This window comes from Cherax quadricarinatus, chromosome 3, assembly GCF_038502225.1.
Source record: "Cherax quadricarinatus isolate ZL_2023a chromosome 3, ASM3850222v1, whole genome shotgun sequence".
Lineage (NCBI taxonomy): Eukaryota > Metazoa > Arthropoda > Malacostraca > Decapoda > Parastacidae > Cherax > Cherax quadricarinatus.
Window position 1 is genome coordinate 78,153,124 of NC_091294.1, and position 16,383 is coordinate 78,169,506.

At 41.2% G+C, this 16,383-nt stretch overlaps 1 protein-coding gene across 4 annotated transcripts in view; it reads left to right on the forward strand.

The window, feature by feature from the left end:
- LOC128706616 (WASH complex subunit 2) overlaps positions 1–16,383 on the forward strand; it is a 99,327-nt gene that overhangs the window by 46,209 nt on the left and 36,735 nt on the right. For all 4 annotated transcript variants that reach the window (XM_070092851.1, XM_070092864.1, XM_070092857.1 and 1 more), the window contains one exon: positions 9,687–9,799. In XM_070092851.1, coding sequence (XP_069948952.1) covers positions 9,687–9,799 — 113 coding nt within the window. The remainder of the gene's footprint in view (positions 1–9,686; positions 9,800–16,383) is intronic.

Sequence of the window (16,383 nt, forward strand, 5' to 3'; positions counted from 1 at the left end):
ACTGCGGGGAATAGACAAGGTGGACAGAGATAGGATGTTCCAGAGAGGGGACACAGGGACAAGGGGTCACAACTGGAAGCTGAAGACTCAGATGAGTCACAGGGACGTTAGGAAGTATTTCTTCAGTCATAGAGTTGTCAGCAAGTGGAATAGCCTAGCAAGTGAAGTAGTGGAGGCAGGAACCATACATAGTTTTAAGAAGAGGTATGATACAGCTCAGGAAGCAGAGAGAGAGAGGACCTAGTAGTGATCAGTGAAGAGGCGGGGCCAGGAGCTGAGTCTCGACCCCTGCAACCACAATTAGGTGAGTACAATTAGGTGAGTACAATTAGGTGAGTACACACACACACACACACACACACACACTGTGTATGTATGTGTGTGTCACTGACATGTATAGTATGCAAGGTCATGGAGAAGATTATCAGGAGAAAAGTGGTGAAACACCTAGAAAGGAATGAGTTTAATACTTGATAACCAGCATCACAAACCTACTGGAGTTCTATGACAGGGTGATGGCAGTAAGATGAGAGAGGAGTGGGTAGATTGCACAGCAGCAGACAGACATCAGACAGCAGGATCAGACATCAGACAGCAGCAGACATCACATACACACAGCATACAACATACACACAACAGACATCACACACACACACACACACCACATGTGTCATGTCATTACGATTTCGTGAGTCATGTTGATGGCTTTGAGGGGACTTGAGCTAGAGTTCATCACGGCCGCGCTAGCTGGAGATTCGTCTGTAAAAATTTGCATTTGTGGTCACAGTGGTGCCTATGCTAACCTTCCTATGGTGTAGAAATATACCTAGTTGGACTAATTTTATTGTGGCAAGCTGGTCCAGCGGCTAACGTAACAGTCTGGAGTTTTGAGACTCTCTGATTGCGGGTTCTCTCCCCGACCGTGGTATGGTTTGTTTGCAATCGTGTCATTACGATTTCGTGAGATATGTTTCCATGGATACTGAGAGAGGGAGCAGAGGAACTGTGTGTGCCGCTAGCGGCAATCTTCAGTAACTCTATCGAAACTCGGCAGTTGCCTGAGGCGTGGAAGACAGCACATGTAGTTCCAATTTTCAAGAAAGGGGACAGACAGGCAGCGTTAAACTACAGACCAGTGTCACTGACTTGTACAGTATGTAAAGTCATGGAAAAGATTATCAAGAGAAGAGTGGTGGAACACATTGAAAAGATGGGGCTCATACATGACAGTCAGCATGGCTTCAGAGAAAGGAAATCCTGTGTCACAAATCTACTTGAGTTCTACGATAACGTAACAGAAGTAAGACAGGAGAGAGAGGGATGGGTAGATTCCATCTTTTTAGACTGCAAGTAGGCTTTTGACACAGTACCACACAAGAGACTGGTGCAAAAATTAGAGGAGCAGGCAGGAATAACAGGGAAAGTACTGCAATGGATCAGGGAATACCTGACAGGAAGGAAACAACGAGTGTTGGTACGTGCTGAAGTGTTGGAGTGGGCGCATGTGTCGAGTGGGGTTCCACAAGGTTCAGTCCTAGGTCCGGTGCTGTTTCTTATATACGTGAATGACATGGTGGAGGGAATAGATTCAGAAGTGTCACTGTTTGCTGATGATGTGAAACTGATGAGGAGAATACAAGTGGGAGAGGATCAGTTAAGATTACAAGGGGATCTGGACAAACTACAAGTATGGTCCGACAAATGGCTCCTGGAGTTTAACCCCAGTAAGTCATGAAGATTGGGGAAGGACACAGAAGGCTGCAGACGGAGTACAGGTTAGGAAACCAATAGCTGCAAATGTCAATTAAAGAAAAGGATCTTGGAGTAAGCATTATAACGAACATGTCCCCCGAGGCACACATCAATCAAATAACTGCTGCAGCATATGGGAGATTGGCAAACCTGAGATTGGCATTTAGACATCTGAGTAAGGAGTCATTCACGACATTTTACACCATGTATGTAAGGCCTATAATGGAGTATGCAGTGCCAGTATGGAACCCTTACTTAGTCAAACACGTCATGAAATTGGAGAAAGTGCAAAAATTTGCAACACGATTAGTCCCGGAACTGAGGGGTATGTCTTATGAGGAGAGGTTAAGGAAACTCAACCTGATGACATTAGAGAATAGGAGGGATAGCGGGGACATGATAACAACGTATAAAATACTGAGAGGCATTGACAAGGTGGACAGGAATCGAATGTTTCAGAGATGGGATACAGAAACACGGGGACACAATTGGAAGCTGAAAACCCAGATGAGTCATAGGGATGTTAGGAAGTATTTCTTTAGTCTTAGAGTTGTCAGGAATTGGAATAATCTGGAGAGAGAAGTAGTGGAAGCAAGTTCTATAAATAGCTTTAAGAAGAGGTATGACAAAGATCATGTAGCAGGGAGAGAGTGAATTAGTATCGACCAGTGAAGAGGCGGGGCCAGGAGCTATGAATCGACCCCTGCAACCACATATAGGTAAGTGTACACACACATACACACACACACGTACGTACGTACGTACGTACGTTGAGGCACCTGATCATTAACTCTTGTGTTGAAAATTTTTCAAAAAAAAAAAAAAACATTATTTTTTGTTATTAAATAAGAAAGTTTTCCTGATGGTAATGACACCAAAAGTACGAAATTTGATGTAAAACTTGCAAAAATATGCTCTCACGAAGTTAGAGATCTCAGCGATATTTACACATCAGTGATTTCGCCCACTTTGAGCCCTATTTTCAGCCATTTCCAGAGTTCCAGTCGAGTAAAATCATAGCTATTTCACTAGTACTTCATTTATTCTATTGATTGAGTACAAGAAACTGCCCATTTACCTGTTTCAACTACCCAATAAAGTGGTCAGAAATTGGCAGTTTGGCCAATTTCACACAAATTTCAAAAGAGGCCAATTTCACAATAGGGTCCAGAATAAAGAATGCAGACATTCTTGGCACTGAAATAACATTTTCTCTGTTCTTTAGTCACATTTCCAGCCCTTCTTATATTACTCTTTTTTTCAATTTTAAATTTTTCTCTCACAAAAAAATAGAAGATTTACTGTTATGCAAACTACTGCATTATTATAATACTATGGAACCCCAAGTTTGGAACTTAATCCATTCCAGGAGCTAGTTCTAAAATCAAAACATTCGAAACTCGAAGCAATATTTCCCATAAGAAATAATGTAAATACAGTTTATCTGTTCCAGAAACCCAAAAATATTCACAAAAAAATACATTTTATAGAGATTAATTATAGTTTTACTTACACATAACAAACATACATAGTACAATTATTAATAGATAAAAATTTATATAAACATATAAAATAACATTTTTACTTATCATTATTGAAGTTTGTTGATGGTATCTGGAAGATTGTTGATGGCATCTGGAAGATTGTTGATGGTATCTGGAAGATTGTTGATGGTATCTGGAAGATTGTTGATGGTATCTGGAAGATTGTTGATGGTATCTGGAAGATTGTTGATGGCATCTGGAAGATTGTTGATGGTATCTGGAAGATTGTTGATGGTATCTGGAAGATTGTTGATGGCATCTGGAAGATTGTTGATGGTATCTGGAAGATTGTTGATGGCATCTGGAAGATTGTTGATGGTATCTGGAAGATTGTTGATGGCATCTGGAAGATTGTTGATGGCATCTGGAAGATTGTTGATGGTATCTGGAAGATTGTTGATGGTATCTGGAAGATTGTTGATGGCATCTGGAAGATTGTTGATGGTATCTGGAAGATTGTTGATGGCATCTGGAAGATTGTTGATGGTATCTGGAAGATTGTTGATGGTATCTGGAAGATTGTTGATGGTATCTGGAAGATTGTTGATGGCATCTGGAAGATTGTTGATGGCATCTGGAAGATTGTTGATGGCATCTGGAAGATTGTTGATGGCATCTGGAAGATTGTTGATGGCATCTGGAAGATTGTTGATGGTATCTGGAAGATTGTTGATGGTATCTGGAAGATTGTTGATGGTATCTGGAAGATTGTTGATGGCATCTGGAAGATTGTTGATGGCATCTGGAAGATTGTTGATGGCATCTGGAAGATTGTTGATGGCATCTGGAAGATTGTTGATGGCATCTGGAAGATTGTTGATGGTATCTGAAAGATTGTTGATGGTATCTGGAAGATTGTTGATGGTATCTGGAAGATTGTTGATGGCATCTGGAAGATTGTTGATGGCATCTGGAAGATTGTTGATGGCATCTGGAAGATTGTTGATGGTATCTGGAAGATTGTTGATGGTATCTGGAAGATTGTTGATGGTATCTGGAAGATTGTTGGTATCTGGAAGATTGTTGATGGCATCTGGAAGATTGTTGATGGTATCTGGAAGATTGTGATGGTATCTGGAAGATTGTTGATGGCATCTGGAAGATTGTTGATGGCATCTGGAAGATTGTTGATGGTATCTGGAAGATTGTTGATGGTATCTGGAAGATTGTTGATGGTATCTGGAAGATTGTTGATGGTATCTGGAAGATTGTTGATGGCATCTGGAAGATTGTTGATGGCATCTGGAAGATTGTTGATGGTATCTGGAAGATTGTTGATGGTATCTGGAAGATTGTTGATGGTATCTGGAAGATTGTTGATGGTATCTGGAAGATTGTTGATGGTATCTGGAAGATTGTTGATGGCATCTGGAAGATTGTTGATGGTATCTGGAAGATTGTTGATGGCATCTGGAAGATTGTTGATGGCATCTGGAAGATTGTTGATGGCATCTGGAAGATTGTTGATGGTATCTGGAAGATTGTTGATGGTATCTGGAAGATTGTTGATGGTATCTGGAAGATTGTTGATGGTATCTGGAAGATTGTTGATGGCATCTGGAAGATTGTTGATGGTATCTGGAAGATTGTTGATGGCATCTGGAAGATTGTTGATGGTATCTGGAAGATTGTTGATGGCATCTGGAAGATTGTTGATGGCATCTGGAAGATTGTTGATGGTATCTGGAAGATTGTTGATGGCATCTGGAAGATTGTTGATGGCATCTGGAAGATTGTTGATGGCATCTGGAAGATTGTTGATGGCATCTGGAAGATTGTTGATGGTATCTGGAAGATTGTTGATGGTATCTGGAAGATTGTTGATGGCATCTGGAAGATTGTTGATGGCATCTGGAAGATTGTTGATGGCATCTGGAAGATTGTTGATGGCATCTGGAAGATTGTTGATGGTATCTGGAAGATTGTTGATGGCATCTGGAAGATTGTTGATGGCATCTGGAAGATTGTTGATGGTATCTGGAAGATTGTTGATGGTATCTGGAAGATTGTTGATGGCATCTGGAAGATTGTTGATGGTATCTGGAAGATTGTTGATGGCATCTGGAAGATTGTTGATGGTATCTGGAAGATTGTTGATGGTATCTGGAAGATTGTTGATGGCATCTGGAAGATTGTTGATGGTATCTGGAAGATTGTTGATGGTATATGGAAGATTGTTGATGGCATCTGGAAGATTGTTGATGGCATCTGGAAGATAGTTGATGGTATCTGGAAGATTGTTGATGGCATCTGGAAGATTGTTGATGGTATCTGGAAGATTGTTGATGGTATCTGGAAGATTGTTGATGGCATCTGGAAGATTGTTGATGGCATCTGGAAGATTGTTGATGGCATCTGGAAGATTGTTGATGGCATCTGGAAGATTGTTGATGGCATCTGGAAGATTGTTGATGGTATCTGGAAGATTGTTGATGGTATCTGGAAGATTGTTGATGGTATCTGGAAGATTGTTAATGGCATCTGGAAGATTGTTGATGGCATCTGGAAGATTGTTGATGGCATCTGGAAGATTGTTGATGGTATCTGGAAGATTGTTGATGGTATCTGGAAGATTGTTGATGGCATCTGGAAGATTGTTGATGGTATCTGGAAGATTGTTGATGGTATCTGGAAGATTGTTGATGGCATCTGGAAGATTGTTGATGGCATCTGGAAGATTGTTGATGGCATCTGGAAGATTGTTGATGGCATCTGGAAGATTGTTGATGGCATCTGGAAGATTGTTGATGGTATCTGGAAGATTGTTGATGGCATCTGGAAGATTGTTGATGGCATCTGGAAGATTGTTGATGGTATCTGGAAGATTGTTGATGGCATCTGGAAGATTGTTGATGGCATCTGGAAGATTGTTGATGGTATCTGGAAGATTGTTGATGGTATCTGGAAGATTGTTGATGGCATCTGGAAGATTGTTGATGGTATCTGGAAGATTGTTGATGGCATCTGGAAGATTGTTGATGGCATCTGGAAGATTGTTGATGGCATCTGGAAGATTGTTGATGGCATCTGGAAGATTGTTGATGGCATCTGGAAGATTGTTGATGGCATCTGGAAGATTGTTGATGGCATCTGGAAGATTGTTGATGGCATCTGGAAGATTGTTGATGGCATCTGGAAGATTGTTGATGGCATCTGGAAGATTGTTGATGGCATCTGGAAGATTGTTGATGGCATCTGGAAGATTGTTGATGGCATCTGGAAGATTGTTGATGGTATCTGGAAGATTGTTGATGGCATCTGGAAGATTGTTGATGGCATCTGGAAGATTGTTGATGGCATCTGGAAGATTGTTGATGGCATCTGGAAGATTGTTGATGGCATCTGGAAGATTGTTGATGGCATCTGGAAGATTGTTGATGGCATCTGGAAGATTGTTGATGGCATCTGGAAGATTGTTGATGGCATCTGGAAGATTGTTGATGGCATCTGGAAGATTGTTGATGGTATCTGGAAGATTGTTGATGGCATCTGGAAGATTGTTGATGGCATCTGGAAGATTGTTGATGGCATCTGGAAGATTGTTGATGGCATCTGGAAGATTGTTGATGGCATCTGGAAGATTGTTGATGGCATCTGGAAGATTGTTGATGGCATCTGGAAGATTGTTGATGGCATCTGGAAGATTGTTGATGGTATCTGGAAGATTGTTGATGGCATCTGGAAGATTGTTGATGGTATCTGGAAGATTGTTGATGGTATCTGGAAGATTGTTGATGGCATCTGGAAGATTGTTGATGGCATCTGGAAGATTGTTGATGGTATCTGGAAGATTGTTGATGGCATCTGGAAGATTGTTGATGGCATCTGGAAGATTGTTGATGGTATCTGGAAGATTGTTGATGGCATCTGGAAGATTGTTGATGGTATCTGGAAGATTGTTGATGGCATCTGGAAGATTGTTGATGGCATCTGGAAGATTGTTGATGGTATCTGGAAGATTGCATCTGGAAGATGGCATCTGGAAGATTGTTGATGGTATCTGGAAGATTGTTGATGGCATCTGGAAGATTGTTGATGGGATCTGAAAGATTGTTGATGGCATCTGGAAGATTGTTGATGGCATCTGGAAGATTGTTGATGGCATCTGGAAGATTGTTGATGGTATCTGGAAGATTGTTGATGGTATCTGGAAGATTGTTGATGGCATCTGGAAGATTGTTGATGGCATCTGGAAGATTGTTGATGGCATCTGGAAGATTGTTGATGGCATCTGGAAGATTGTTGATGGCATCTGGAAGATTGTTGATGGCATCTGGAAGATTATGAGTGACAGCAATATTGTTTGGAAGGGGAATCCCCTTCCATAAAGACTTTAAGTAACAAGTCTTTATCTGGGATTACTTCTCTTCTTTAAGATTACCCTAAAATGGGACATGGTTCTGTCACTGAACTTGTTGTAGAGATACCTTGTTTCAGCTTGCTCAGGCTGACCTTGTTGTAGAGATACCTTGTTTCAGCTTGTTCAGGCTGACCTTGTTGTAGAGATACCTTGTTTCAGCTTGTTCAGGCTGAACTTGTTGTAGAGATACCTTGTTTCAGCTTGTTCAGGATGATATTTTTCAGCAAATGTCTGCACCCTGTTACACAGTGTATAAGTCTTCTTAATCTCTGAAGAAGGTACCACCACCACCATCCACCACCACCATCCACCACCACCATCCACCACCACCACCATCCACCACCACCACCCACCACCACCACCATCCACCACCACCACCCACCACCACCACCACCACCATCACCACCACCATCACCACCACCACCATCACCACCACCACCATCACCACCACCACCATCACCACCACCACCATCCACCACCACCATCCACCACCATCCACCACCATCCACCACCACCATCCACCAGCACCATCCACCACCACCATCACCACCACCACCATCACCACCACCACCATCCGCCACCACCATCCGCCACCACCATCCGCCACCACCATCCACCACCACCATCCGCCACCACCACCCCCCACCACCATCCGCCACCACCACCCGCCACCACCACCCGCCACCACCACCCGCCACCACCACCCGCCACCACCACCCGCCACCCCCACCCCCCACCACCACCCCCCACCACCCCCCGCCACCACCACCCGCCACCACCACCCGCCACCCGCCACCACCACCATCCACCACCATCCACCACCATCCACCACCATCCACCACCATCTGCCACCATCCACCACCACCACCATGCACCAACACCACCATCCACCACCACCACCATGCACCAACACCACCATCCACCACCACCACCATGCACCAACACCACCATCCACCACCACCACCATGCACCAACACCACCATCCACCACCACCACCATCCACCACCACCACCACCATCACTACCATGGTAGCTTATTTTACAGTCGCACTTAATAAACAAGCACCAAACACAATGATTTAATAGTGAAATGTTTGAATGAGCGCACAGGTTAGTGTTCGCTCAAGCATAAACAAAGCCAGACTGTCTCATGAGCGTGTACAGGGACGCAGACAGGCATGAGCAGGCGAACAGGTCTGGTATGTGGTTCGAAACACGGGGCAAGTTCGATATGCGGGACAAAATTGGTTCGAAAAAAGAGGTCGAAACTCGAAGCGTTTGATAGTCAATGCATTTGAAACTCAGGGTTCCACTGTAATTATATAAATAATGTCAACCCATTTGTGACTGTGTGTTAGACTGGCCAGTTGGACACGTATTGGACGGTGATGTCATTTGTTTACTCTTGAATGTCGGCAAAAATCAAACTTTTCTGCAACTTCGAGCTCAATTTCAAGGTACTTTTCATCCTGAAACCAATCAAAATCATCTCCATTTCTGTAATATATCTTCCATTCAATCAAATGAGACCAAGAAAACGAGAATACAACCATAAATACCATACAAAAATACACCGCAAATTTGCTGTTTTAAACCAAAAACATGGTACGAGGTTTTTTTTTCCTCATGCACTGTGTGCTGCAGAATTTTTTTTTATACTGTGCACACCGACCACATAGACCCATTCTTTCATATGTAGGCCTACCAGCTTTCTTCCACCTGATTTGAAGGCGCTAGAATTTTGGTGTAGTACTACGGGACTGACACTGGCTCTCAGGCTGTAGCACTACGGGACTGACGCTGAAAGGGTTAAAACAAGCCACAAAACACTGTATTTACAATACACACACACACATGCACACACACACAAAATTTAAAACAAGCCACAAAACACTGTGTTTACATTCACTCTGTTTTATTGTGTTTTTTCCAAGAAATAGTTGGTCTGTAGCAGAGTTACGACAGTCACAAATGAGGTGACAAAATCATGACATTCGTGTGTTTATCCTTGACATTTGTCTGTTGTTTCAGGTAAATCGAAACTGCCAAGCAGTGGAGCCAAACGCCGCTTTGATGAAGCAAGCGCCAGTGCCGACATCTCCAGTGATGATGAGACGGCGCCACCTCAGCCCAGCGCCAGGAAGGTTAGCCAGGTCCTGGAGCTGTCTCTCAACTACTGAGACAGAGATATACAGCATTTCTCTTATAAAGTTCCACTATATACAGTCATTTCTCTTATAAAGTTCCACTATATACAGTCAGTTCTCTTATAAAGTTCCACTATATACAGTCAGTTCTCTTATAAAGTTCCACTATATACAGTCAGTTCTCTTATAAAGTTCCACTATATACAGTCAGTTCTCTTATAAAGTTCCACTATACAGTCAGTTCTCTTATAAAGTTCCACTATATACAGTCAGTTCTCTTATAAAGTTCCACTATATACAGTCAGTTCTCTTATAAAGTTCCACTATATACAGTCAGTTCTCTTATAAAGTTCCACTATATACAGCCAGTCCTCTTATAAAGTTCCACTATATACAGTCAGTTCTCTTATAAAGTTCTGCTATATACAGTCAGTTCTCTTATAAAGTTCCACTATATACAGTCAGTTCTCTTATAAAGTTCCACTATATACAGCCAGTCCTCTTATAAAGTTCCACTATATACAGTCAGTTCTCTTATAAAGTTCCACTATATACAGTCAGTTCTCTTATAAAGTTCCACTATATACGGCCGGTTCTCGTATAAAGTTCCACTATATACAGTCAATTCTCGTATAAAGTTCCACTATATGCAGTCAATTCTCTTATAAAGTTCCACTATATACAGTCAGAAGAGGAAATGTGTTATCAGTTAATAATAATAATACTTGTATTACTACAGTGGACCCCGGGTTTTCGTGTTTAATCCGTTCCAGAGCCATCAGCCAAAACCGAAACCATTTTCCCCATAAGAAATAATGTAAATGGAATTAATTCGTTCCAGACACCCAGAAGTATCAACAAAAAAATTTTTTTTTACCTTAACCCCTTGACTGTTGCAACCCCCAAATCCTGAGGTGTTTCCTGGTGTCGAAAAATTTTTGAAAAAAAAAAAAAAATCTTATGAAATGATAGAGAATCTTTTCCCAGTGGTAATAAAACCAAAAGAACGAAATTTGATGGAAAACTGACGGAATTATGCTCTCGCAAAGTTAGCGACCTCCATGATATTTACGAATCAATGATTTTGCCCACTTTGAGCCCTATTTTCGGCTAATTCCATTTCTCCAGTCGACCAAACTCATAGCTATTTCTTTAGAACTCTATTTGTTCTGTCGATTGAGTACAAGAAACCACCCATTTACTGATTTCAACTACCCAATAATGTGGTCAGAAATTTGCAATTTGGCCAATTTCACGCAAATTAAAAAATATGCCAATTTCAAAATAGGGTCCAGAATGAACAACGCAGACATTCCTGGCTATAAAATAACATTTTCTTTGTTAATCGGTCATGTCTCCAGGCCTCTTTGATATTACTCTTGCTTTCTATTTTGAATTTTTATTCTAACAAATAGAAGATTTACTATTATGCAGACTACTGCAATATTGTAATAATTGTATAAATAATGTCAACCCATTCATGACTGCATATTAGAATGGCTAGTTGGACATTTATTGGACAATGACATCATTTGTTTACTTTTGAACATCGGCAAAAATCAAACATTCCCCCTACTTCGAGCTCCATTTCAAGGTTCTTTTCATAGTAAAACTAATCAAAATCACCTCTGTTTCTATAATACGTTTTCCATTCTATAAAATGAGACCAAGAAAACGAGAATACAACCATAAATACTATACGAAAATACACCTCAAAGTCAGCATTTTAATTAAAAAAATGGTTGGAGTTTTTTTTTTCTCATCATACACTGCGTACTGCAGGATTTTTTTATATGGTGCACACGGACCACACAGACCCATTCTCTCACATGTGCGCCTACCAGCTTTCTCCTGCTTGATTTGAAGCCGCTAGAATTTATGAATATATATATGTCAAACATGACTGAAACAGTCACATGGTTAAAGTTACATTTACATGCACAAAAGAATGAACATTGAACATAACACTTACCTTTATTGAAGGCTGTTGTTGCTGGAAGGAAGACAGGGAGGAAGGGAGAGGGAAGAGAGGTTATTCTTTGGAAGGGGAATCTCCCTCCATAAGGACTGTGGGTACCAAGTCTTTATCCGGGGTCACTTCCCTCCATTGTTTTTTAATGCCACTAGGACCAGCTTGAGAGCCACTGGACCCTTGTTGCACAAAATATCTGTCCAGAGAGCTCTGTTTCTGGCATCTCTTTAAAATTTCCCTAAAATGGGACATGGCATTATCATTGTAAAAGTCGCAAGCACGGATTGCAACAGCTTTCTCAGGGTGATGTTGCTCTACAAATGAATACACTTTAGTCCACATTGCACAAATCTCCTTAATCTGTGTAGAAGGCACCTTATTCCATCTCTCTTCCTTCTTCTCTGAAGCAATTTCCTCAGCTGTGGTTTGTTGCTGTTGCTGAGGAAGTTCTTGCAGCTCATCAGTGGTGAGCTCTTGATTGTGGTCCTCCGCCAACTTTTCCACATCCTGGCCACTCACATCTGACCCCATGAATTCAACAGTGCCACAGTTGATTGACAACAGATGTAGGGTCGACAGGGTCAGCCTCAAACCCTTCAAAATCCTTCTCTTGGACACAATCTGGCCACAATTTTCCCCAAGCAGAGTTCATCATCCTGGAAGTCACTCCCTGCCAAGCCTTATCTGTAAGGCCTATGCAGTGGAAGATATTGAAGTAATTCTTCCAGAACTCTCTTAGGGTCAATTCGGAGTCCGAGGTTATATCAAAACGCCTTTTAAACATTGCTTTGGTGTACAGTTTTTTGAAGTTTGCAATGACCTGCTGGTCCATGGGCCTAATGAGAGGAGTGGTGTTAGGAGGCAAGAACTTCACTGTTACAAAACTGAATTCCTTAGACAATTGGTCTTCGAAGTCTGGAGGATGAGCAAGAGCATTGTCCATTATCTGGAGGCACTGGAGTGGCAGTTTATTATCCAGGAGATATTTCTTCACGCTCGGGCCAAACACTTCATTGAACCATTCCAGGAAAATTTCCCTCATGACCCATACCTTACTGTTAGTCTTCCACATCACACATAATTTACTCTTGACAACACTGTTTTTCTTGAACACTCTGGGATTTTCAGAGTGATACACCAGTAAAGGCTTCACTTTGAAATCCCCACTAGCATTACTACACAAGAGAGTTAGCCTGTCTTTCATGGGCTTGTGTCCAGGCAGGGCCTTTTCCTCCTGCGTAATGTAGGTCATCTTTGGCATTTGCTTCCAAATCAGGCTTGTTTTGTCACAATTGAACACTTGTTGGGCTTGGAATTTTTGAGCCTCTACATAACATTTGAATTCCCACACAAATTTTTCAGCCTCATGTTTGTCTGAACTGGCACCCTCACTGTGCCTTACAGCACTTGTATACCACTAAGCTTCTTGAATTTTTCGAACCAGCCTTTGCTGCCCTTAAATTCACCTACATCAGCATTTGTTTCAGGCAGTTTCTTTATGAGATTGTCATGCAACTGCCTTGCAATTTCACAAATAATAGACTGCACAACACTATCTCCTACTAACTCTTTCTCTCTGATCCACACCAACAACAATTTCTCCACTTCTTCCATTGTTTGGGATCTCTGGTTATCGCATTTACCCTTTTCACAACATCAGCTTCCATGATTTCTTTTCTCTGTGCCACAATGGAGCTGATTGTTGATGGCGACTTCCTGTAAATCCTGCCGAGTTCAGCAATGTGTATGCCATCATATTTTCTTAGGATTTCTTTTTTTCAGTTCTACAGTGTTCCTCACTTTCTTTACCAAAGCACTGGCACTAGAAGCTTACTTTGGGGCCATGTTTGCTTATTTAGCAGTCACACACAATAAACAAGTGGCAAAAATAATGGATTATTACGAAATGTTTTGCTTGACCTGGCAGGATATGTTCACTCACTGAGAAACAGTGCTACACTGGCTGAGAATGCGTGTGGGAGGCAGCTTTGTCTGCGCGCTGGGCACTGGACGGGTTCTGTACGATCAACAAAAACGGAGGTAATCGACGAAAGTGGAACCAAAAAATCGACAAAAAAAAGTTGGCCAAAACTGAAATCGGCAATAACAAAGATTGACGAAAAACGAAGGGTCCACTGTACTACTATTCAATAATAAACAGAAATATCAATCTCAATCTCAAAATAATGAATCTTAACTAGTCATAAGTTGGCCTGTGATACTCCAATACTGAAACTATGTATAGTGCCAAAACAAAAGCATTCACATTGCTAAACTCACAAACTAGTATTTAGTCACTTAGCCATAATACCAACTTACCACATAATTTTGTAATATTTTAAACTTAAGATTTAATTTAAGTCTGCCCGAAATGCCTAGCCATGCTAGGTGTTCTAGTGGTACACTCTGTAATTATTATTTTACTACATGTAAACCACACAATAACCAAATTCTGTAAACTCAGCATTGTAATCCTTATAGAGAATAAACTTTGAATTTGAATTTGAATAATAATACATACATACATGTACAAGCATATATGTACACACTCCTCTGGGTTTTCTTCTTTGTGTTTTCTTACTAGTTCTTATTTCCTCTTATCTCCATGGGAAAGTGGAACAGAATTCTTCCTCAGTAAGCCTTGTGTGTTGTAAGAGGCGACTAACATGCTGGGAGCAAGGGGCTCTTCTCTGTATAAATTGCTAAATTTGAAAAGAGAAACTTTAGTTTTTCTTTTTGTGCCACCCTGCCTTGGTGGGATATAGCTGGCTTGTTGAAAGAATAATAATAATAACAATAATAATTTTTTTTTTCAACAAGCTGGCTATCTCCCACCAAGGCAGGGTGACCCAAAAAGAAAATCCCCAAAAAGGAGATACTTTCATCATCATTCAACACTTTCACCTCACTCACACATAATCACTGTTTTTGCAGAGGCACCCAGATACAACAGTTTAGAAGCATATATAACATATCCCTCCAAACTGCCAATATCCCAAACCTCTCCTTTAAAGGGCAGGCATTGTACTTCCCATTTCCAGGACTCAAGTTTGGCTATATAAAAAAACCGGTTTCCCTGAATCCCTTCACTAAATATTACCCTGCTCACACTCCAACAGCTTGTCAGGTCCCAAAAACCATTCGGCTCCTTTCACTCCTATGTAACATGCTCACGCATGCTTGCTGGAAGTCCAAGCCCCTCGCCCACAAAACCCCCTTTACCCCCTCCCTCCAACCTTTTCGAGGACGACCCGTACACCTCCTTCCTTCCCCTACAGATTTAGATACTCTCCATGTCATTCTACTTTGATCCATTCTCTCTAAATGACCAAACCACCTCAACAACCCCTCTTCTGCCCTCTGACTAATACTTTTATTAACTCCACACCTTCTCCTAATTTCCACACTCCGAATTTTCTGCATAATATTTACACCACACATTGCCCTTAGACAGGACATCTCCACTGCCTCGAACTACCTCCTCGCTGTAGTATTTACAACCCAAGCTTCACACCCATATAAGAGAGTTGGTACCACTATACTTTCATACATTCCCTTCTTTGCCTCCATAGATAACCATTTTTGTCTCCACATATACCTCAATGCACCACTCACCTTTTTTCCTTCATCAATTCTAGGGTTAACCTCATCCTTCATAAATCCATCCACTGACACGTCCAACTCCCAAATATCTGAAAACATTTACTTCTTCCATACTCCCTCTCTCCAATGTGATATCCAATTTTTCTTTATCTAAATCATTTGATGCCCTCATCACCTTACTCTTTTCTATGTTCACTTTCAACTTTCTACATTTACACACACTCCCAAACTCGTCCACTAACCTTTGCAGTTTTTCTTTAGAATCTCCCATAAGCACAGTATCATCAACAAAAAGTAACTGTGTCAACTCCCATTTTGTATTTGATTCCCCATAATTTAATCCCACCCCTCTCCCGAACACCCTAGCATTTACTTCTTTTACAACCCCATCTATAAATATATTAAACAACCATGGTGACATTACACATCACTGTGTAAGACCTACTTTTACCGGGAAGTAGTCTCCCTCTCTTCTACACACCCTAACCTGAGCCTCACTATCCTCATAAAAACTCTTAACAGCATTTAGTAACTTACCACCTATTACATATACTTGCAACATCTGCCACATTGCTCCCCTATCCACTTTATCATATGCCTTTTCTAAATCCATAAATGCAATGAAAACTTCCCTTCCTTTATCTAAATACTGTTCACATATATACTACCCACTCTAAAGCCTCCTTGCTCATCGGAAATCCTACTCTCTGTCTTACCTCTAATTCTTTCAGTAATAACCATACCATACACTTTTCCTGGTATACTCAGTAAACTTATTCCCCAATAATTTTATATTCTATATGCAAGATTACAGGTAAGTCTTGCTACTTCTACTTACACTTAGGTCACACTACACATACATGTACAAGCATATATATACACACCCCTCTGGGTTTTCTTCTATTTTCTTTCTAATTCTTGTTCTTGTTTATTTCCTCTTATCTCCATGGGGAAGTGGAACAGAATTCTTCCTCTGTAAGCCATGCGTGTCGTAAGAGGCGACTAA